The sequence below is a fragment of the Acomys russatus genome, chromosome 24 (genome assembly GCF_903995435.1).
Source record: "Acomys russatus chromosome 24, mAcoRus1.1, whole genome shotgun sequence".
Taxonomy (NCBI): domain Eukaryota; kingdom Metazoa; phylum Chordata; class Mammalia; order Rodentia; family Muridae; genus Acomys; species Acomys russatus.
In genome coordinates, this window is record NC_067160.1 from 27,248,002 (window position 1) to 27,273,426 (window position 25,425).

At 40.4% G+C, this 25,425-nt stretch overlaps 1 protein-coding gene across 1 annotated transcript in view; it reads left to right on the forward strand.

Annotated features, from left to right (window-relative positions):
* The window catches only part of Ccdc148 (coiled-coil domain containing 148), a 169,314-nt gene that overhangs the window by 84,605 nt on the left and 59,284 nt on the right, over nt 1-25,425 (forward strand). The window contains exon 9 of the mRNA XM_051166767.1: nt 4,598-4,738. Coding sequence (XP_051022724.1) covers nt 4,598-4,738 — 141 coding nt within the window. The remainder of the gene's footprint in view (nt 1-4,597; nt 4,739-25,425) is intronic.

Genomic DNA, 25,425 nt, shown 5'->3' on the forward strand with positions numbered 1-25,425 from the left:
TTTTGTAATCTTGGGATAAAATCTATGTGCATCTTTCAAAAAAAAATTTTGCCTTTTCTGGAGAGCACAAGAAGGGTTCTTTGTACTTGCAAATGCCAGAAAATGACAACTTAGGCAAATTGTTTGGCAAACTGTTTAGCTTGATTAATTGCTTACACGGTTATTATTAAGTACCTATGATGTACCAATGCTCTGCTTGGCAGTATAAGGTGGAGGCAAATGTATAAACTATGTTCTAAATGGAAACAATATGTTTAGCACAATTACTGAGCAGTTATGGTATGGTACATGAAATAAAAGAGGTGCATGTATTGGAGATGTTTATGAAAGCTGTGAGACATGGTTTGGGCCCCAGGTGAGTGTGATGCATCACATGAAATAGAGGGAAATCAAGGACATTACAAGTAGGGAGTGTTTGTATCCATCCTTGAGGTTAAGGATAAGAGTGACTTAAGGGCTTAAGAGATGGCTCAGTGCTTAGGAGAAATGGCTGTGCTTCTGTAGAACCCGTATTCAATTCCTAGGACATACATGTAGCTCCAGTTTCAGGAGATCCAATGCCATCTCCTGGCCACTGTAGGCATCAGGCTTGGACATAGTTCACAAATGTACAGAGCCAAACACTCACAGGTATGAAAAAAAAAAAAAGTTGGTGTCACTTACAGTTAAAAAGAGTAAGCATAAAAATGGTCATTTGAGACAGAGCCAAGAAAGAAGTTTTCCTGGAAATTACATACTAACAATATTATTGTGGGGTTGGGAGTGAGAAAGTCAACATAATCAATTGACATTGCCCTTGTAAACCTTCCAGTCTTGTTCAATAAATGCACTCGGCCAAAAGATTTTGAGTGAACTAGAGAATTACAGCTAATCTCAATGGTTTTGAAATTGATTTCTCATTAAGAAAAGCTCATGTAAGCTTAAATATATATGTATATATAACCAAATTATTTATATATAATCATCAAAGTATGTATACACACACATATATATATACATATATATATATATATATATATATATATATATATATATATATATCAAGTTATGTACATCATCAAAGATTGTTGTGAAATCCAAAAGACTAGTTATATGAATGGACGTACACAATGAAAACAGTCCATCCTCCTGCAGACTTGTGATCCTGCCAACAGGGGGCAGGTATTTGAGGTGACACAAGTGCCCTGGGCTTGGTGTGATATGAAGCTGTGACAGGACAGGCCCCACATTAATTTTGGACGTCTGGATCCTAGAAGCACTAGCAAACAGGGAAGTCTTTTGAGAATTTATGGAGAGTTGATTTTACAGGCAGAAAGAGCTGGTAATACAGATTTTGCTGTCAGATCCTGCAAGAGATGACTTCATAGAACAGGTTTAAATAACAAAATAGAGAGCAAGACTGGAGGTGAAAGAGGGTTCAGGGTTGAGTGGCTAAGGAGCAGGGAGAGAGGCATGCCCTGTTAAAGGCACAGGAGAGAGCCATGGCATGGCATGCAAAGGAAAGAATCTTTTCTGGATGGTCAGTAGGTTGAGGAGAGAACAGGACGATCTGAGTGTTCAGGAGGGAGAGTGTTGGCAGCAGTTGTCAGGACACTTGATTTTTACTGTAGCAGTTGCAGATAAAAGAGAGACTTACAGTCAAGGTAGCTAGCAGGACAAGGACCTGTTCTAGAGCCCAGGTCCAAAGAACTCAGCCGTGCTGCTCAGAGATGGCTAAAGGGCTGGATACTGTACTTGCAAACCAGGAGGAGGCATTTTCCTGCTTATGTTTATAGACATGGCAAAAACACACTTTTCAAAAACCAAAAATTTGAAGTTAATATAAATTATTTTAAAAGCAAAACTATTTAGTCACTTTAGTCATACTTGAATGACATATTTCAATTTTAATTTTGTATGTTATTAATGAATGATGCTTGAGTCAGAAACTTACAAGTTACCTATTACTTTTTGGGAGAGGAGTTTTGTACACGTGTGTATTTTTCATTACTGTTTTGTCAGCAAGAAGAGTACAGGGGTTGGGAAAAAAGTTTGATTTTATTTTTCATTAGTCCTCATTTGTTTTTTGTTTATAAAAAATGTACCCAGCCTAGAAAGGTTAGATTAACTTTTTAAAATCTTTTAAAATAATATTCAGAGGTTCTGTTGTCACATGGGTAAACCTCCTCCCAAAAGCCTTTCTTGACATACACACAGAGATACTTTATGCTAATGAGATCATACTATAGACTTTATATTGTTTTGCATCTAAAATATTATAGACATTTTCTTATCAACAAATATAGAAATATAGCATCTTCTACCAATCATAGATATTGTATGAATGTACCAAAATTGATTTAAGCCACCTTCTACTGAAGAGCATTTAGACATCTCCCAATTTTTCTGCACTGCTACGGTACATTTTCGTGCACTTGTCTAGTTGATGGTTGTGTTGTTTGTATGTTTTCTATTGCTGAGATAAAACACCATGACCAAAAGCAACATAGGGAGGAAGGTGTTCACTTCAGCTTGCAGCTTACAGTCCATCATGAAGGGACATCAAGTAGAGATGTGGATGCCGGATCTGAAGTGGCTGTGGAGGAAGGCTGCTTCCTGGCTTGCTTTCTGTGGCTTTGCTCAACCTGTTTCCTTATAGAACCCAGGGCCACCTGGCCAGGGGTGCTACTGCTGATAGTGGACTGGGCCCTCCCACATCAATGTCCCATAGACTTGCTCTCAGGAAATTTGATGGAGGCACTGCCTCAATTATGCCTCCCTCTTTCCAGATGACTCCAGCTTGTGTCAAGATAAAAAAATGGCTAGCCAGTTAAATGGCCTTTGGATAATTTCCAGAGGGCAGGGATATCCATGAAAGGCTATGTGCATTTTATATTGTGATATTATGTATTACATATTGACAAAAGCTATGAAAAATATTTGCCTTCTAATAGCACATATCCATATGCATGAAGTTCTTTATGTTTTCATTTCAACTTCCGCTCATTTTCATGCTTATTAAATAAGGAAGTTGAAATATGTTAGTATTTCTTAAAATGTTTAAGGTCTTAGGACCATTTTAGAATTTAGGTGGTGGTTGGATGTGTGTGTGTGTGTGTGTGTGTGTGTGTGTGTGTGTGTATGTGTGTGTGTATGTGTATGTGTGTGTATGTGTGTGTGTATGTGTGGTATGTGGTGTGTATGTGTATGTGTGTGTGTATGTGTGTGTATGTGTATGTGTGTGTGTGTATGTGTGTGTGTGTATGTGTATGTGTGTGTATGTGTATGTGTGTGTGTGTATGTGTGTGTGTATGTGTGTGTGTATATGTGTGTGTGTGTATGTGTGTGTGTGTGTGTGTGTGTGTGTGCGCGTGTGCACATGCACGTGCATGCATGTCCATATGTACGTAAGGGCCAGTGATCAACATTGGGCACCTTCCTTGATTGCTCTCTATCTTACTTTTAAATTATATTTTTATTTCTTTTGTGTGTGCCATAGCATTTATATGGAGGTCAGAGGAAAACATAAGAATGGAACATATTTCTCTGACCTATGTGGGAACTGAACTCAGGTCATCAGCCTTGGCAGCACCTACCTTTACCCGCTGAGTCATCTCGCTAGCTCCATCTACCATAATGTTTAAGATAGCACTTCTTACCAACAGACTAGAGTTTGCTAGTTTGGCTGTACCAGCTCTTCTGTGAGCCCAAGAATCTGCCCATTTCTGCTGCTCCCAGTGCTGGGCTCTCAGTGCTGCACATGGCTTTTTTACACAGGAGCTAATGAGTACTCACTTTCACGAGTACATATTCAACACTGAGCCCTATTCCCAGGTACCTAATTTTAGAATTTTTTAAAAAACTGTTTAATCTACTTTCTAGACTTACCCACAGGTGTAAAAGCAGATTTTTTTTAAAAAGCATTTTGCTTAAAATATTAATGTTTTTATTGAAATGGAATTACATCACTCTCCATCCCTCTCCTTCCTCTAGCCCCTCCCTCCCCTGAACCCTTTCTATGTCCCCTCTACTCTCAAGTTGATAACCTATTTTTTTAATTATTATTATGTGCATACATATATGGGTATATAGGAATGAACATACACACATATATACACATATATGTATATACATATATAAACACAATGTGCTGAGTCCATGTTTGCTGTTTGTGTGTATATGCTTCAGGACTGGCCCCTCTGCATTGGACAGCCAATAAGGACTCATCCTTGGGATAGGCTCATTCTCGTTCTCCCAGTGGTTATTGGTTGTTGTCAGACTTTTGTCTAGGGGTAGGACCCCATGACATTTTCACCACTCCACATTAACATGTCCATCGATAAAGCAGTTCACACACAAGGCAAACACTGAGCCACAACCCAGTCCAAAATTTTTTTGGAAGTCACAGATTCTTTGTATTAAATTCATAACCTTTTATTACTTCCTGATTTCAGGTAGAGTCTCTGGATGAGTTATTTTAAAGCTGCTGTTTTCTATGCTAGCACGCACACAATGCATATGTACGTTTGTAAACACTTGAGTCCTCCTCAACACAGAACCTTGTCTCATGTGAAATCACATGCAAGCTTTTGAAATGAAGGGTTTCTGTGTGTTTCAGGTTTCTCAGTGGCGAGCCCACCAGGAAGAGTTAGCGAGACTGGAAATGGAAATTTCAGCTGGAAGAAGAGAAAGGCAAGAGGAGAAAGAGAAGCTGTGGAAGAAGAAGGAATTGCTGCAAAGGGAGGAGACGAAGGCGAAGGTAGACAGTCTCCTGCTTCCCTGATGTGTGAATGGATTCCTGATTGGCTTGATTGAGCAAAACTGTGGTGTTTGGCATAGAAATCTCCCTGGCTACCCCAGGAACATTTGTGAGAATTGAGCAAAATCTTGTGTTATCCTCTATGAATCTTATGGATTTGTGAATGCTGAAGAGAACCCACATTGAACACAGATGTCTGTGACTAAGTTCATTCCATATTTGTATGTGTGTGTGTGTGTGTGTGTGTATGCAAAATTTGAGTCTATTCTTAAGCCTTGCACTAAGAAGGGACATGATCAGGCTTTCAGTGTACCAGGAGAGCATTTTGGTTTATGACAATGTGGTGAATGAATGATAGCTAGAAATGTCCTCGCAGGCACAATCCATTGTACCAGGGACAATTCATGGAATGCCAAAAGGCCCCTGAAGACTTCACTTCTTGCCTTGTTACTTATTAGATTTTTCAGTTATGCAAATGTACCATTCTTCTTTGGGGCAAGTGCTTGTTTCTTAGTCTTAAAAATACTCACCAAAATCTTATGCAAACCCTGAAGTGGTGCTGGTGCAGATCTATAGAAGATATAAATGCTTGGGGGTTGTTTTCACTATTTTATTATGGCATTTAGACATTTTGTCTGTTCGTACAATAAAAATCTCAGAAATTGGAGTAAAGATATCTTAGTGGAAAATGTTATCAGAGTTATCAGGCGATGTTCAGGGAGCTGCTGACTCTGGAAATCACTCACGGAAGGTAGTTACCTCGTGACCAGTGCAGTGAAAGGAAATCGATTTGTCGGCATAGCTCCTCCAGTCTTGCATATCAGGGCCAGAGAGATCACCTGTACTGACTTGATCTGCATGATGTAAGAAATGATTCTTTTAAAGCTGCTTACAGTGCTAAGAATGACTGACTAACTCACGGCCATTGGTGGACTACCTCTTGCACTTGTGACCACAGTTTACATTTTGGGCTGTGTGATCAATGAAGTCTATGAAACCCTTATTTAGGAGTTTTTTTTTTCTTCAAAGTTGAATACTGGGGGATAAAGGAATGCTGGACTTTCACGCTATAAGCCATTTTTGCTGCATTTTTAACTCTTTACTTGTCATTGACCTTGACTTGTGCCGAGCCTTTGTGCGGGCAAGCTGATGTATTGAGAAGCAGTCCATGTGCTGAAAGTTCTACGCTCACTTGACAAAAATCAGCTGCTAAGGCATTGCTTTTCATGGCTCTTATAATTTTTAATTAAAAGTTGAATTCCATTTCGTCTCCTGAAGAAGTAAATTGGATGGTTTTGTCAGGCCCACATCAAGAAAGGTGATTTTTTTTTTAAAAAACGGACAACTATATTACTGAATATTGATCATGTTTCAGATAATGTACGTGAACTGTGTATCTTTGTGGAGCAAATTTCTATTTGCTATCATGAAAGAACAGTATTTGACGTGTGCATCCCTAGATTTGTCTTCCATCTAGGATGCTCCCACAGCATTTCTTCTCTACAAGGAAGTGTGACCACAGAAAGCATTGTATGTCTAAGCAGTGGCTCATGTAGTGTCACCCTAAGTATCAGGTAAAGGGCCTTAAAAAAGGTCCATTTTCTGAAAGACCAAGACAACTGAAGTCAATTACTAATAGTGGGAGAGAGCACATTTAACTGTGGAAATTAGGTTGGGTTGGGCAGTTGGCGTGGACACTCGGAGGAGGATGGCAAGGCACCGCTCACTGCTTTCTTTGCAGTTGGTACATATCATTTGTAGAAAGGAAAGAAAGAGTTTTTTAAAAGGTGAGAAAGAAAGACCTTCTCAGTTTTCAAAAAGGATGACACGTGGTTTCAGAAACACCAAAGCCAGCAAGCAAAGAAGCACAGAGAGAGTAAAGGGCGGAATCTTTGGCAACTGTGGTGGCCAAGGTGATGGCAGGGTTAGTAAAGCCTAAAGCAAGAAGGCACCGTAGAGACTGAGGAGAACTTCAGTGACCTTAGTGGCAACATCCTTTCCACATTTCAGAATGTAAGTCCTGACTTCTACCTAGGAGCATTAGGAAGCAGATGCTGAGAAAATGTCGCGATGTCCATATGCCCAGTGCATTTGGGGCTGCAGTTGCACCCCGTTAAGCTCCCTGCAGGGTCTCACTCCGCTGTCTTGCATATGACAATGATGGACATGTGTGAAATGTGACACCGAGTGTCTTATATGTGCAGAGTTGTAGTGACCTCGCATGTTCTGCATGTTCTGTGTGTTCTGACGTCTGCTTTCAACCCTTAAAAGTTGTATAGGACCAAGTATCTGGTGTATTTTGCTTATTTTCTTCTTATAATAATTTTTTAAATTTAGGACATTTTTTAAAATACAGAGATTAATATAATGTTAGTGCCCATCGCCTAGCAGTGAAAACTTAAAATGCTTCATGTCGTCTCATATTTTCAAAAACTAAGTAGAGTTTTAAAAAGTTGACACCATTTTCTTAGGTCTTAGTCAGCACTTTCTTCATCTCCATAGAGGTTTTGTTTCTGACACCCCAGGACAATATATAGCTGTTAAAACATTTTAGCATGTAGGCTGCTACGTGACCACTATTGTACCACACCGTTGCGCAACACTCCTTTTTTTTTTTTTTTTTTTTTTCCTGTTTGGAATATTTCCCATGTTAACAGTATAGAGTAGAGCTGGCTTTGGTTTGTTGTTGTTGTTCATTTGCTTTAATTGGGGTTTTGTATCCCGTAGTAGACACATCTGCTGGCTGCTCCATTCTCCTTAGTGGCTTCACTTCAGCCTGCAAAGGTTTGCCGTTTTTCTGGATGTGAGGCTGTAGACACCATGCAGACATCTTTTGGCCTAACCAGAGATTTCTCTACGTGTTCCTGGGAGTGACATGATTATGTTGTAGGATCAATGTATTTTAATTTTATATGATTTTTAAACTTTATATGATTATTATAATTGTTTTTTTTTTAATTCTGCAAATCTGATAAATGTGAAAAGCACCTCGTTGGTGTTTTAATTTTTATTTCCATGGTTATTTCTGAGACTGAACGTCTTCTTATGTTTACTAGGGCGTTTTCTCTTTTATAGATCACTTATCTGTACTTCTTACCTACTTTCCTATTTGTATATTTATTAACCTACAGATAGGGCTTATAATGGCAAGAGGCTACATTTGAATCAGCTACTGGGATTGCAAGGACTTTGTTCCTCTGGTCACTTGCCTTTTAATATTGCCTGAAGTCTCTACAGCTTCACAGAGTTTAAATGATTAGGGAAGGAAAGCATTTGTTTCCTCTATGAATTGGACCTTCCTTTCTGAACTGAGACCGGGTAATGAGACTCTGACGACAGCTCTTAGTTTTGCTTCTGCAGAGGGTCATATACATTTTACTGGCTCAGAACCAGCTTCCGGGTTATTGTCTAGCCCTGGGACATGGTGCTGTAAGCCCTTGTGAATGTCAGCGTTCTCAGGCATGACACCAGCTTAGCGGACTGCAGAGGCCCCTTTGATCCTCTGATGCCCAGGCACAAGGAGGCCCCTTTGATCTTCTGGTGCCCAGGCATAAGAAGGCCTCCCAGCCCCTTCTTAGGGAGTGATCATGCTGTGCTAATCCCTGCTCTGTGTCTGCCCAAGTTCTGTGCTATTTGTTGCTCTTGGATCCAACTCCTAGGAAGGTAAAAGGCCGGCTGTCAGCTACTCAGACCCTTCTTAGGGGCTAGTTTATTTCTGACTTCAGCTGCATCTCCTTAATCTGATTTCGGAGTCCATCTTTCTATTTAACCCTGGGGCTGTGCCTGTGAGTGTGCATGCTCGTGTGTGTGTGTGTGTGTGTGTGTGTGTGTGTGTGTGTAAGAGAGATAGAGAGATAGAGAGAGACAGACAGATAGACAGAGACAGAGAGATAGAGCGATCTCCTGTGTGTTACTTTGTTCAGCATTTCTACATATTTATTTCTATATATTTCTACGTCATAAAGAGTAGACATACTGATCAAAAGTTCTGGCTACCTTTACTAATTACAAACTTACCTTCTCTTTAACTATTTTATATGCTAGAAGCAAGCTTTGTTTTACAAGAGCATTACAGCAGCTACGCAGACCTCACAGGGGACAGTCCTGCAGACAAAGCCCGCTGACTGAGGCATGCTGCTCTCCGTGCTGCTTCCCCTTCATTCTCCCACCTGCAGCCTCTCACCTGACTTCCTATATTCATGAGGAAGCAGCAGAGGTGACAGAGATGCTCTGACATGCATAGGACCTCGCCTGACAATGTCTAGACAAGGCATCCTCTTCTCCCTAATGTTTCTTCTTTCGGGGCTCATTTGCTAAGATAATGTTTTAGCTTGTGTCTAGGGCTAATGTTTACTCTTATGGGTGCCCAGCACCTTAGATTACACTTTTCCCTGTGGTTTAAAACTCCAATTGGATGGACTAGTCATACTTTTTGTGGTTTTCATATCAAGATTCCAGACAGATGTTGATTAGCTGAAATTAGATAAGTGGTTAGCTGACAGGTAATTTTCACAGGCATCTAGCGATGTTTGAAGTTACTGTCATGATAAAGTCAGAGGGTAGTACCTTCCTATGAATGAACATAGAATTACTGCAGGAAACAAGATTATTGTTCTAGATGGGCCTTAAAATGGCTGAGAAGTGATATTGATTTCTGCACCACCCTTTTGCTGCGTGTGGTTTTTAAGATAGTATGAGAATATCATATTATCTTGAGAGACAGTATGACATGTATGTATGTATGTATGTATGTATGTATGTATGTACATATGATGCATTCCTATGGGATGCCCAGTCTAGGGTTCCATGGGCTCCAAGGCAAGAGTAGTTGCAGCTTTTCTCCCAGGATGGAGCAAGGTTCATATACTAGAGACATACTTCCTGCCTGGTGTAGTGTCAGACGATTCTCTGAAAACTTTTAGCCACATTCCAACCCAGCACAACAAGCAGCAGGATTGGGAGGCGTTACTAGGGAAACCAGGATGCCACCAGTGGGTATATAATTGTCATTTTTACTTCATAGATATCTTGAGGAGGGATCTGTCATTATGTGAATTCTTAGGTTGCCAAAAGTCACAGCTTCAGTGTGATGCTGGTACTTGAATGTTCTGGCAAATAGCCCCAGCATTTCATGCACCAACAGAGGAGCATGGGGAAGGAGAGTGTATAGGGCACAGGCTATCTAGAAATGACAGTGAAAACAGAGTGCAGGTTAGATGGCTGGTGTAGCTCTTGTGCTCAGAAGATTCCAGAAGATCCATTCTCCCAGGAAAATTTACAGTTCAGGTCAAAGCTATTCTCCCAACGTGGTAATTTGTGGGTTCATATGAGAGGAAACTTTCATAAAATCTTGAAGTCTCTTTTGAGGTACTGTGTCATTTGATTCTGTACTATCAAGTTTTCAGATGTTGATCTTAAACTTACATTTAAAGATTCTTAAATGTAAACCCTGTGACTTTAGGACCATTCGGGTTTAGAGGAGCCAGCAAGTACATCTGGGCAAGCCAGCTTGAAAGATGTCCTCTGAGATTCCCTCCCAACCCTCTACACACCTTTCCTCGCCAGAACTGGAAATGACATGAAGTTTCCTCCCATGCTTACCTAAAGAGTGCAGTTGATGGCAAAACCGTGACATTATCAGAATGACCCCATCACAGGAGCCTTTAGAGAAGAGGACTTTCTGTGGCTGTTTGCCAAGGGTGGCTAGAGATTTGAAGGACAAGAAGAACATGACCTGTCATTGATGGCCAAAGACTGATGGAGCCATCAGGCAGGGAACATGGGTAACCTTGCGGAACTGAGCCAGTAAAGCAATGCAAAGCTCTAAGTCACAGTCCTGTGACCATAAGGAACTTGATTCTGTTATAAAAAAAATGAAGTTGGAAGCAAATTTTTCTCCAAGAATTCAGCTTTGCCCAAATCTTAGGTTTCAGTATTATAACTTTAAAAGCAGAGAGCCCAGCTACACTGTGCAGGACTTCTGAATTACAGAATTATGAGATAATAAAAGTCTCGCTAAGTCCGTGGTATATGATAATTTTTATAAACAATTAAAAAAAACATACACTCAACTGGGTTTTGCTATCTGTAATACCAGTAATGCAGAAGTGGGTTTCAAATTGCAAGTGGGGAAAAGCCAGAAGAATTTTGAGGATATCATTTTGATGTTGATTAATATAAAAAAAGACTAGATCAACTTCAACAGGTGACTGGTTGAAGATGTTAAAGACTCGTATGATGGAGCCTGGCGTGGTGGCGCACACCTTTAATCCCAGCACTTGGGAGGCAGAGGCAGGCGGATCGCTGTGAGTTCGAGGCCAGCCTGGTCTACAAAGTGAGTCCAGGATGGCCAAGGCTACACAGAGAAACCCTGTCTCAAAAAACCAAAAAAAAAAAAAAAAAAAAAAGACTCGTATGATGAGGATTCTACCAAAACTGATGAGAAATACTGGAAACAGAAGATAGGCAAGTGTCAGGAGTTTGGGGATACTAAAGCTGGGTAGAAAAGGAGCTCCTGACTAATGAGCTTCATAGAGCTGAGACATTTGCCAAGACATTGAAGGTGCTGCCTGGATTCTTTTTGCTACTTAGAGTTAAATGGAGGAGATAGATTTTGAAAAGCTGGTCAACAAAAAAGGATGCAAATTTGATAGTTAGGAAAATTCTCAACCAGCTAGGAGATTCCCCTTTGTAACAAGAGTCTTGTTGGACAGCACAGATAACAAGCTAGATATATACAGTCCTTTTGCTGAAGCCTTCAAAAGGTCAAAAGGTCAGCATACTCGTTTGTATAAAAGATTCTCCCAGACTTTAAGGGTCCTTCTCTTGGTTCTTTTGAAACTAGAAGGACTTGAGAAGTTTAAGGATGATGACTCTCAGCCACCTCCAGAGCAGGAGATGTGTGTGTGTGTGTGTGTGTGTGTGTGTGTGAGTGTGTGTGTGGTCTAATACATGGAAATCCTATGAAACACACATTAGGTCTTGAGACAATGTCTGAAATAAGGCAACATGAAAACAGGAAACTGTATGATCAGAATTCTTTTGCTGAGGAGCAAGTGACAAATGTCTCAGCTGTCAGCCTCTGCTGTCATTCATAAGAAGGGGATGGGGGTGTCTCAGAGTGTGGAATCCTGAGGCTAGAGGGCTGAGTTGAACAGCCTAAGTATTAGAGGCTAAGGTTGGCATCTACAGGCACGTACGTGGCATTCCAGATACCCGCTTCCTGGCTCAGACTTCCATCCAGGCTTGGGAAGAGCTAAGATTCCTTCCATCTCCATGTATGAGGTCAGGCTGAGCACTGCAGACAGGGAGGAGGAAAATGCTTCCTGAAGACATATGACATTTTAGCCTAAGCTGCACTCCTGTCTCCCTTTTGACCTAGAACCATTTGGGGGACGGAGGATGGGTTCCAGCCAGAACTAGAGGACTAGGAGTTGAGCACTCTCTAACAAGGCTGCATTGGCTTTGCTATCCCATGGCAGGCCCATGGCTCTGAAATAGGATTTAACTAAGGACAGGGAGCAGTCCAAAGACATTTCTCTTTTCCATCATGTATTGGCCGCAACTGTATGGTACATTGGCAGGCTCGTTGAGAAAGGAGCCAAGACGTATACAGATACAAAGACACTGAAGCTGATCTAAGGAGAATCAGTTCCGAATGAAGATAGGGATGGGCCATTGTGGGAAGAGAAAACAACAAATTACAAACAGGGCGGCAAATGCGGAGGACCCCAAACTTAATGAGCCCCTTAGAAGTGGGGCCTGGCTCCAAGTGAATTAAGCACTCTTTCTTTCTTTCTTTCTTTCTTTCTTTCTTTCTTTCTTTCTTTTTCCTTGCTCAGATCTAGCTGTCACATGCTAATTGTGTGACCATGGAGAAAATGGTTTCATCTCTGGAGTTTCAGTATTTATGTCTATTTGTATAATATTGAAAAAGTTGAGACAAAACATGGGAAACAGCTAGCACATGCCTTGGACCCAGAAAGGGCTCTATAAATAAAACAGTAAGTACTGATTTTAATATTGTTGCAGCAGAGTGGTAAAGCAGAAGGTAGCTAGAAACACCACAGAATCAAGTCAGGCATTTCAAATAGAAATCAGAATAAAACTAATAATAACTAGAGGGAACAGAATTAAGCCAGCTTCGGAAACCAGAGTCATGGGCACAGTTCTTCTTCTTCTTCTTTTTTTTTTTTTAATTTTTATTTTTAGTTCTTCTCATCTTTGCTTGCTCATAGCTGGCGAGAGAATACCCCTCAAAGGGGCATTACTTGATCAACACCGGTGGCTGCATAACTGGTTTTTAGTACCAATAAGATGAAACATTCTGATCAGAACATAGAGCATGCAGCTAACTGTGGTGACTCACTCTAAACCAAAGGGCTATTGACTTACTAGTGTATCCCCTGGGTCTAGGTAGCAATAAACTTGCAAAATACAGACTCATTAGCACATAGTTCAAAAAGATAAAATGTGCAGCATTTCTCATAAGCACTATGACTTGCTGACTTCATTGGAAATTATACACATAAGCCTTCTGCTGTGTGTTCTGTTTTGAAATCTCGAGGCTTCCTTTAAGGAGTAGTGTGTCTCAAAGTAGTGCATTTACTTTTTTCATTGAGCGCTGACACTGCGGCCCACCCTCCTGCATTCCTGTGTCGGGCTGCATTTGCTCTCTCTCCATCCATCTCCTTCACCTATAGGTAGAGCTATGGGCTCCTAGTAAGATCTCAGTGGCATGATCCCGAAGGCCCACATGGGACAGTTCTCCATCCATTTACTCACTGTGTTCCAAGTTTCTTTCAATGTGGGCATATCTTACACCCCAGTCCTTCACTTTGAAAATTTCATGCCATTGTAAAAGGACACTCTAACATAAATTGTTCTTCTTCTGGTAGTTTTTTTTTAAATATGTATTTACCCGTGCTGCCATAAAGACAGTATACATTTACCATGTCAATAGAAACCCTTAGTAATAATACAGAAATATTTTTAGTTTCAAAGTTTATCAGGACAACAAAAGTGTTAATCAAGAAAAATGAAAGCTACAGAAGGAGGTGAATTCCATTTTGCTTGAAATTAGTTGAGTTTGACCACATATAACACATTAAATATTTTCCCATGTATACACATATGTTCATATTGAGAGCTACATAAACATCTATATATTTCTAATATAGTTTTAAGAGTAACTCCTGGTCCATCAAGGAGGACTGAAGTGCCTTTATTCTCATCAAATGCCTGCACCACCTCCTCTTTCATCTCTTGGCTTTGTATCGTCAAGCCATACCATGGGCATCCATCCGTCCTCACTCTGCTGGTCTGACTGCTTCTTAGTGTAAAGGCTTCCATGTTAGCAGTGGTGCTAGTTTAGCCGTGGCTGATCAAAGTCCAGGGCTTGAAATGAACTTTCTGTCCTGGCTGACTGCAGCAGGGCTCAGCAACTCTCCTCTTATTAATCTTCCTTCACTTCAGGCCCTTAATTGCTACTGCATGCATTTGTGCACCACAGGAACTGCAGGATATGGAAGTGTCCTCTGCAATTTCCTTCAAATGCCTGTGACTGATGGCCTCTCATCCCCACGAAGTGCTCTGATGTTGAGGAAGGAGGGTAATGATGATTATGAGGCATTAGGGAGTGGGAAAAAGAACCTTTCGAAACCATAGTGCTGCTTGCAAAAACAGACGCTCAGGGATGGTACCTGCCAGTCCTGGCCAGGCTCCTGTTTCCACTGCATCCTCTCCCATTGTGACAGACACTGTCCCCAACCCATGTAATGTAGAGACAAAGGAAGCTTTTGAAGAGGGAAAGAAAACTATTTAGCTGGATCTCAGTTGTAATAAAATGATATAAAATATATGTAATATTTCACCTGTGCTAGCTGAAACTTTGACACAGAAGCACCACGGTGGCACTTAGCAATATGGTGGCTTTCAGTGATTAAAACTGGCTTTCAGCACCCTTATGCTTTCAGAAAACAGAGAATAAGACAATAGCCATAGCCTTTGGGGACCTTGGGAACGTGCCTTTGATTCTCGCCAAACACAAAACTTGACCTCCACTCTAACATTCCTTCACTTGAACTTCTCACAGTGTGAGAGATTCTTGGCAAATAAACTGTCTGCACTAACGCTAAATCCCTACAGAGCTGAGGACCAGGCGCGAGAACTGGTCCCCATGGCTGGACTCTGGACATCTCAGCCAGCGACTCCCAGGTGTGGAGTTTTGCACAGTGTACTGGGGGAGTTATTTTATTTATTTATTTATTTTTAAAAATTACTTTTGTGCCAGGCGTGGTGGTGCATGCCTGTAATCCCAGCACTCAGGAGGCAGAGGCAGGTGGATCGCTGTGAGTTTGAGGCCAGCATGCTCTACAAAGTGAGTCCAGGACAGCCAAGGCAAGCACAGAGAAACCCTGTCTCAAAAAAAATTACTTATGTCAGGGGGGGGGGCGGTGGGGTAAGGGAGAAGGAGACTAGAGAGGGAGAGAGGGAGAGAGGGAGAGAGGAAGGGAAAGGGCTACACGTTGGTGCCCTTGGAGGCCAGAAAAGAGCAGCAGATTGCCTAGAGCTAGAGTTACAAGAAATTGTAAACTGGTTAACATGGGTGCTGGGAACCAAACTGAGACCTTCAGCAAGAACAGAATGCACACTTGAGTCTCTCCAGGCCCTTTTGCTATTCTATTTAATTTTCAAGTCTGGTGAAGTATACCAAACAGCAGAGCTAAAGAAACGTAATGAATAAATTGTCATTTAACAATAGTTAGATAAGGAGAAGATAGTAAATATTTTATGCAGAAAGAACTCAAAATTAAACTGGGATTATAACTGTCTCTTATAAAAATTTAATATCAGTCCTCCAAGTAATATTTTATGGGTAAAAAAGTTAATGTCAAGCAGGAGGTTTAATTAAGCAAAAGAAATAAATCCAGAATCACCTAATTTTAAAATGTTTCCAGTGTTCTTTGGTTTGTCATTAAAACTTAGACATGAACATAAGTAAGCTTTTTAAATGAACCTGTCTCACCCTGTTTACACGAGACTGAACAAGTTGAAACCAGTTCTGAATGTAAGTCTACAAGTGACAGGAAATATAGGGTGTCAACCCAGAGATAGCCAATGGCAAGCTTACTTGCTTGTTTTCAACTGTCTTTTGAAAATGGAAACTTCAGAGTTTTGGAGATGACTCATTGTTTAAGAGTGCTTGTTTTGCAGTGATCTGAGTTTGAACATCCATCTCTCACGTAAAACGCTGAGCATGGCTGTGTGTACCTGTAACCCTAGCAGAAATGTGTAGCAGATACCCCTGAGCTGTGAACCAACTGATGTGGGTACTAAAAACCGAACTTAAGCAACAAGTGGTCTTAGCACTGAGCCATCTCTACAGCCCCTACATCTTCTTTCTAAGAAGAATAAAACATGATGGGATCTTCCTATGTTTTGTGATGATATAATTTTAAGAAAAAGTTAGATTAAAAAATGCTAGATGATGAAGAGCCATGTATATTTGTTTCTTTTTTTTTTAATTTTGTTTGTTGTTGTTTTCTCACAAGATTTTCCTGTTGGAAGCTTTATAAAAAGGAGAAACTCAAGAATTAACACCAGGTGCCATGTTTGGCTATGTTTTCTGCTAAGTCTTGATTATTCATAATTCTCTGATATAACTAGTGACCATTTGTGCAGAGTTTGCAAAATTCTAGGCAGTACCTGTGTTTATTTAATCTTCTTAGCAACTTTGAGGAATAGATAACAAGGTGATCCTCAGACCTGAAGAAATTGTGATGTATACAGTTACACAATTTCCCTAAAGCTACATAGCTGTGAAGTATTTGATCCCAGTTTATTCTTTAAATGCTGTTGTACTGTTGGTACTGCTCTTGTGAGTGCTTTTTGTTATTGATTTTGAGAGTAATCCATTTTGAGTAACCTCAATTTCAAAAAAACCTCAATATCAAAGTCTTGGATGTGGGATTATTGTTATCCTAGTCCTACCCTTGTTCACACAGATCTGTCCAGCAGATAGGAAATTGATGATATTAGAACTTTTTATTAGTACCCACTTGCTGCAGTAGAATTTCTTTTATGTTCCAAAAGTGTCCAAAGCTGAGTATCTTTTTTCATATTCTTAATATTATAATTTCTCTGAGTTAATGAGGCACTATAAGCAAACACTCCATAAGACATAAGATAACCGTGATAATACTGTGATAAGCTGACTTTTTTAAAAAGATTTATTTATTGTTATGTATACAGTGCTCTGCCTACATGTATATCTGCAGGCCAGAGGAGAGCATCCGATGACATTATAGATGTTTGTGAGCCACCATGTGGTTGCTGGGAATTGAACTCATGACCTGTGGAAGAACAATCAGTGCTCTTAACCTCTGAGCCATCTCCACAGCCCCGATAAGCTGACTTTTAAAAATTACCCTTTTTATTTCCTCTTGATTTAATCCCCTTTTGAGGGGGGTTAAGGAAAATGAAGAAAACTGCCACGACTGCATTTTGTTTTGTTTTTAACATATTGACAATAGTTTCACAGGAGAATTTCCACAGGTTTCCAAGATCAAAATCCATCAACTCACCAGAGTGTATACTCACAACCCTGGCATCCTTCTTTTCACAATGCTGACATACCCTGTGAACTGAATCTCATCGCCTTTCCTACTCAAGATTGTCCCAATCTTTGTCCCACCACATTCCATCTTCCAGATCTTTTCTAAGTGCATGCATAATGTCTTCCGTCTAACATGTACCCTTGACCGCCTCCCCCATCATTCTATAGCCTGAACTCAGTGTCAAGCTTTTCCCCTCTAATTCTCCTTTTACATTTTTTAAAACTTTCTTCAACACATAATAAAACCACTTATATTAGATCCTGTGGTATTTTGGTATGTATGTATATTGTATTATGCTTAAATCAAAGTAAGCATATATATGTTCCATAACAATTATGTTTTATTAAGGTGAAACATTTAAGATTATTTTCTAAAGCATTTAAAAAACACACAGTAAATCAGTATTATCTGCAGTCAGCCCTACTGAGTGATAGTTCACCAAAATTTCTTATTCTTGTCTAGCTATGGTTTAGCACTCTCTGATTATTCTTTCTCTGTCCTATGTACCCCAGCTTATAGTAACCCCAGTTCTCTCAGCTTCTATGAGATCAGATATTTCACTTCCACATGGGTGGGATCATGTGCTGCTTGACTCCTGGTCTGTTTCTTCTAATGTTGACCTAGGGTCATCCTTGTAGTCACAATTGACAGGAGTTCAACTCTTACAGCTAATTTGCATTCTTATTCCTTATCTGCTCATGAGTTGTTGGGCACTTGGGTTGTTTCAATTTCTCCATTGACGCAAATAGTGCTTCAAAACATGGAAGTGAAGATGTCTCTTCAACATACTATTTTAATTTTCTTTGGCTATATCCCTAGTATTAGGATTGATAGATTATGGGTAGTTCTTTGTTAATTTTTGAAAGACCCTCCAGACTGTCCTTCAAAATTCACCTTCTCACCAGTTGTGCACATGTTCAGATTTTTACAATCCCCTCCAGCACTTGTTACCTTTCCTTTTTCATAGCTGCCATTCTAGCTGGAGTGAGGCCAGGTGTGAGGTTATTGTGATTTGCATTTCCCTGATGGTTAGTGATGGGGAACGTTTTTTTTCCCTTTACTCCTGTTCTCTTGAACCATTGCATTTCCAACTTCAGCAACACTGCACTTGCCAAGGTTGTCCTTGACTTCCATGTCCCACTGACTACTCCCAGTGGTCAGTTCTCAGCTGTTATCTTTCTGGAACTGCTATGATAGAACTGACCAGGGCTTTGTCTTTGGAAAATGATTCGGTTTACTTCTAGGAAGCCAATCTACCACAGTGGTACCTTCTTCTCAGTAAACTTGGATGGGTCTTCCTCACTCTTTATCTCCCAAACTCTGGAATGTGTTGGGGGATCAGTCATCTAAGTACATATATTATCTAGATGATCTCAATTAACTTCACAGCATTTATATGCTGAGCACAGATTAATAGTCCTTTTGTAGTCTACACTTACATACCCAACTATCTCTAATCTAAATGCCAAAGCTGTGATTCTGTCTTCCCACCAGACCTACCCCATCTTTCTTTCCCGTCCTCAACACAGATGGAATCTGCTCTGCCAGTGCTGATCCAGCAGTCTTGGGGTCATAGTTGGTTTGCATTTTCCCTTAATACCTTTACCTCCTGACATGGATAGAAGCTCTATCTGTAAAATACAATTAAAAGCATTGCATCAGCCGGTTGGTCTTCTAAGTAATTCCTCTACTCCCTCTCTTCCCATTTCAATAATCAACCTTCATGATATTTTATGCAAAGCATCCATGATGAACATTGTAAAATTCACTTTGGATTATATCCCTCCTCTCCCCCTAAATGCACTAATGAAGTTTCTATCCATTAGAAAAAAAATAAAAACCAGCCTCAAAGGCCCTGCCTGATCTTGGTCCTTGCACTGTGCTGATGTGAGCCCACCTGCTTCTGCTCCACCTGCAGCTCTCTGCTTCCTCCTCCAGGAGCATCCTAGCATCTTTCTCCAAGCCTTTGGCACTGTGGTTTCCTGCACCTAGAACCCTAATCCTCCTTCTCCAAGATGTCTGTCTGCACAACCTACTTTTCACTTTACTGAAGGACCCAATCAAATGTCATGCTAGTGAATACATCCTTGATGACCCCCTTTTTCTATTGTCATCTATATATATATATATTCCACTTCTTTTTCTAGAATGTATGCTCACAAGAAAAGAAAATTTGTGTTTTTCTTATTTTTTTTTATTACCAGGGCATGGTGCCAGTCACTCACCGAATATGGGTTGAGTGGGTACGTTTGTTGCACACACTTCGTACAACCACTTAGCTCTACACAGCACATGCTTTGGTGTTGAAGTGGAAAGGAAGACATGTCAGGCCCGGGAGCCCAACACGATTGATGACCTTGGGCACATTATGCAGGCTGTTTGGGATTTTGCCCTCTTGGTTGTGAAAATGAAGGGTTTGGATTAAATGTTCATAAAAATCAACTGAGCTCTAAGCTGTAAGAAGTCGTGATTGAATGACTCGGAGGCCTGTTTACTTTTTACTCTCCCTGACACTTCATGGCCTGAAATACAACATCTTAGTATACAAACTCCCTTTCTAATGAGCAGTGAAAGGGGAGAAATTCGACAAGATTATGGGCAAATTCATTTCTGCAATGTCAACATACGACACAAACATTATATAATATTGCCCATCCTGAAAACAGACGTTTCTCCTAAAGAAGCCATGACAGTTATTTTTAAATCCACCTGGCATTTCAATTAAGAGTGAGATAACTAATGTGTTTACTCCAGAACACTTCCTTGGCTCATCCTATTATTATGGACACAGGATACATCGCAACAGAAAGTAGCTTATTGCCAATTTGTGTGGGCAGCACGCTCCGCTGTGAAGGAGTGCTCACACAAGTGGCCAAAACGAGCACTGCCTAAATGTTATTTCTGTATGTATATAGGTATCACCTACTTTTAAACACTTATAATCAAGGAAATTAATACTGCTGTGTGGGATACATTACCCTTGAGCTGTCTCCACCTGCGATTCTGTGGCTCCTGGGGTTTCCTGTGTGTTTTCCTTGGCCTCTAGGTGCATTTAGCAAAAGTACGAGGTGGGCACCTGGGATGAAGCAAGATAGCATCATTCCCCAGCTCCTGGCCCTGTTGGGTTGTGCTGGACTATCATTCTTTCTACCAAAGGCTCCTGTCTGCTGCCCCTCCCACCACGCTATCTCCGGTCTTCAGCTGGCGAAGCAGCTGAGGCTGCCCAACTTCTCGCTGCCTTCATTTCTACTCTCTTTTCAACTTTCCTTTTAATACATCTTTCCAGCTTCTTCTAATTTTTATCTGTGCCTATCTGTTTATTAGTAAGAATCATTGATGTAAGAAATTAGTAAGTGAGTAAATGACAAGAAGTCAAAGGGCTTGGAGTAGAGTTATGTCAGCAAACTAAAAGTAAAGAGAGATTTTTTTGTAACTTAACTCAGAGAAGAGCACGTGGTTCCCATTTGCTACCGATGGACGTGGTACCCGGAGCTGGAGAATGCAAGGAAGAGTGGAGCTTATCCTAAAGGCATCATCTGAAATAGAAGGACTGTATGAGGACTTTATAAAGCCCATGGCATAAAATTAAATCATGAGCCCATGATATGTTTCTAAGGACTATGCATAAACACGGTGCCATATGCAATGTAGTAGAAAGGGCTAGTGTTATGCATCTATAGGCGCGATCAGTACCGGATATGCTATCCTGTCTCTGGGCTTGATGAAAGAAGATACTTTGGAAACTCCAGGAATGAATAATAGCCATGCCCTTTGGATTCACTTCAGACTTTCTTTGGCTAAATTTAAAAAGCAAATGTTTGAAATTGCAAAGTATTTTATATCTGTTGTAAAAATACAGACAAGCACATGAAATGCTATACAAAACACCCCAAACCTGCACCACTCCCAAAGGAAAGTTAACAGCAGCAATGGCCTTAAAAAGCTCTACATACATAAATGTAGTATTTTAAACATTATCTCCATGACTTCTCAATACATCCTCTGCATTTCCCCTTTTTATGTAAGATATTTATTACTCGTTATCAAATGAACCAATAATGATCCAATAGTTTACTTGATAACCTCACAATTTTGGGTATTTCCTTTGTTGCCATTTTCTCTCATTCTTTTAAGACTGTCAGCTTGTTGGACTTGAAAAGCTGATTTCTTAGTAATTAAAGACTCTGAGACTTTTCTTGTTATTAAAAATAATATTGTGTGCAAGTGTGTTTATGCACACATGCATTCCATAGCATACATGTGGAGGTCACATGCATTCTATGGCACACACATAGAGGTCAGGTGACAACTTGTGGGAACTGGTTCTTTCCTTCCACCATGTGAAGCTCAGGTCATCAGAATAGGTGGCAATTGCCCTTATCCACTGAGTCATCTTCCTGGTCCTGTTTTCTTATTCATAGCCTCATACTATTCTTCAGGAGAAAATGCATAATAGTTTATTCTTTTACTAGCCAGGGGTGAACTGTTTATCACCTTGTAGCTCAGTGTCTGAAAAAGTCAAGTTCAGGGCAAGGGAACGTATCAGAAACATGAGCAATTTGAATTCTGGCAGGAAAAAGAACCACAAGGTTCATATAACCAGGCAGTAAAGTTTTGAAATTGGCTTGTTTTATATACCAAAGATCTGACTTTGGTTTCTTGCTCAGGTGGAGAGCTTTCAAGTTTTGTGTAATGAATGCCTCACAAATTAAGTCACTGAAGCTCCTTTAAGATTTAAATTCAGGGTTAAGAAAGTGTATATGTGTGTGGTCATGTACATGGGTGAACACAGGTGCCTAAGGAATCCAGAAAAGGATGTCAGATCCCCTGGAGTTGGAGTTAAAGGTGACTGTGATGTGAACCACCTGATTGGAATTCTGGGAAGTCCTGGGATTCTCTGTAAAATAGCAGGCACTCTCTCCAACCTGATGCCATTTTTTTTAAACTTCAGAAATGTAAGTCATTCTTGGGTCATACACACAGATATTGGTATAGTATACAATGTATAGGAAAGATAATGCTGACTGAAATATTTTGAGAGGAAGAATGACACTGGGTTTGTCTCTAGCGTAAAATAGCTTGAGTTGGCTCTCAGAAGCAACTTGACTCAGTGAAACAGCAGTTATGCATGCTCCTGGGATTAAATATCATGTCCATGACAGTATAAATCAGTTCAGTGACTGGTAACTTGAACCATTATTGTCTATTCAGATATATTAGGATTTATTTGAGCAAAACCCAAAACAGTATTTTCTTCAATGCTGCTTGTCTGTATTATTTTTCATTGCATCAGTTTAGCAGATGAATCTCTTTCATTTATCTCCTGATAGACAATAAATGGGTACAAAAGATGCCACTGTATAAGAAATGTCTCTTCCCTTCCAGGAGGTCATAAGTTATGTGTCAATGCAGAGGTAGTTGCACTATTATGGTTGTTAAATTAACATAAAAATATAAAGTAAGGGGCTGGAGAAATGGCTTAGCAGTTAAGAGCACTGACTGCTCTTCCACAGGTCATGAGTTCAATTCCCAGCAACCACATGGTGGCTCACAACCATCTAGAATGTGATCTGATGCCCTCCTCTGGCCTGTAGGTGTACATGCAGGCAGAGCATTGTATACATAATAACAAATAAATAAATCTTTAAAAAATATAAAGTGAAAAATGAGTATGTTTATTAAGATATCCAGTTGTGCTTCTATATCTGATAATGTTACATTTTTATATGGGGCTGGATATTGCAGGTCAGAAGCAGGAAAGCTGTCTGTAAGTTGCAAGGGGCTATTGAAATAAAATAGGAACCAAAATGAATTCACTGTTTGCTTTTTCTTAATGCTTTATTGGGAAAAGAAACTGAGTATTTTAACCTTTGTGTATGGCATCTTCTATGTGTCTGGTTAAGTGTTATGACCTGATTCTGTAAAGTTATTAAATTCTGGAGATAATAACTTGGGAACACTGTACAGAAGTCTGTTTGTTCAAAGATTCAATATCACACAGATATCTTGAAATTAATGGCCCACCCTTTTCCTATTATAATGCTTTAGTTCTAAGCTTCTACTTTCTATCTGTAAGTAAGAAAGTCTTATTTCATGGTAAATTTAATGGCTGTCTAACACTCGTCTAGGTTTTCTAAGGGTAAACTTTGATGTGTGCTTAGAGTATATACATCATGCTTTCTCGTAGGGTTGTTAATAGGAAATAAATTGTTCTGAAAATTGCTAAAGTAAGGTAGGATATAAAAATGATCTAAACGCTCTGAAAAAAATACTATACCATTTCGATACATAAATCTATACGGAGTCTATTTTCCTAGGTTTGTTCACGCTCTCCTTGGTGTAAATCTACTAAAATGGAGAGATGTGGGACTGTGCAAAAGAACGTCTTACGTACAGGACAAATTAGCAACCCCATGAGATCAGGACGATGGGGGCTTGCTTTATTTTGTTTGAAACATCATGTCCAAGTAAGAGCTTGACGTTTAGTTTATCATTTACATTGTCTGTCTGAGCTGCCATTGCTGGAATGTTTTAAAGATGGAGCAAGGAGCCTAAAACTCAGTGCATTTACATTCCATGTCTCAACAAGCATCTCAAAGGGCTAGTTAACTGTTCTTAGCCAGGATTTTAATTTGATGCTTGCAGAGCCAATAATTCTCGATCCGCACTTTCTGCTCCTATTAATTGATGAGGAGTGAATGGAACACTCCTTGGGGAAGTACTTAGTTCAGACTTCACCATGCTGCAGATAAACCTTCTGGCTTCGTTCCCATGCACAACTATCATTCTTGGGCCAGAGACCAGGAGAAGTATCCACTCACCTAACAGCCACCCTTTAAACTCTAGCGTGTGCCAGACACAATGTAAGGTACTAGGTATATGATGGTAAACAATGCAGAGCCATATGGAAAACGCTAAGCCAAGAAAACATACATAATACCCTAGCAGGCACAGCTGGCCACACCTGGAAGAGGAGACAGGAAGAAGGGCTGAGAAGGCAGTGCTGAAAGTAAAGTCTTAAAGGAGGGCCAGGAGGGTTTCCCAGTCAAAACGGCAAGGGCTGCACAACCCCAGGCATATAGTAAGTGCTCCCATAGTCCAGGTACAATCCGGGGGAGTGTCATTTAGAAGAACCAAGGAGAGAACCACAATAAATCCTAAGCAAAGAGTCCTTACTGCAAGAGATGGAGGTAGGTTTATTTTAGTCTTGACAATATAATAAGATTCTACAGTGGAGGCGAGAAGGGAAGCCGTTCTCCTAGGAAAAGCTGTGAAAATGAAGATGTAAATGAGGTTGGCACCTTTTCTTCCTAGCCTTGGACATTAGATATTTTTCTGCAAGTAGATGCTTAATTTGGGCCTCTGGGACTGAGTTCTCCCCGGAGCAATTCACACCTCCAGATGTTGTTGTCTCCACTTAGGCATGTTCTAGGCATTTCAGGAACTACGCGCTCACAGTGACCTTCTGCTTGTCCTCCTTCCCCAAACCTGTTATGAGCCCACTCTTTCATCTCAGTTACTGATGTGTGAAGCTCACAGTCGCCAAAGCAAACTGCTAGGATGCGTTGCTTGCTATTTATCCCACGCCTTTCCTGGGCAACGTTCCTCAATAAGCATGCCCACACCACTCTCCAGCATGCCTCACCCCTACACTGCACCCCAAGTCTTAGCCAAGTGACCACCTTTGCCTTACATTTCTGTCTGATATGCTCTACTTCTTGGCACCTCTGCTATCCACTCTCCATTTAACAGGCAGAGCCATCCTTTACGCCCAGGGTCACACCTTGTCACTGCTTGATTGAAAGTCCTCAGTGGCTTCTTCATTTCTGAGTCCTGGCCTGTCCATCCAGACTCCCCGTGCTCTCATCTGGCCCCCTGCATTAACTTACCCCCCTATTCTAGTTGTTCGGTCTCCTGATTCTCAGCACATTTCAGGTCTTTCCTGTTGAAAGCTGTTGAAGCCACGATGTCCTCATCTTCCACTTGTCTCTACTTTTTTTTTTCATGGCAATCTCACTTTTAACTTTCAGCTTTTTATCCAAATGTCCTGTTGAAGGCATTCTATAAATG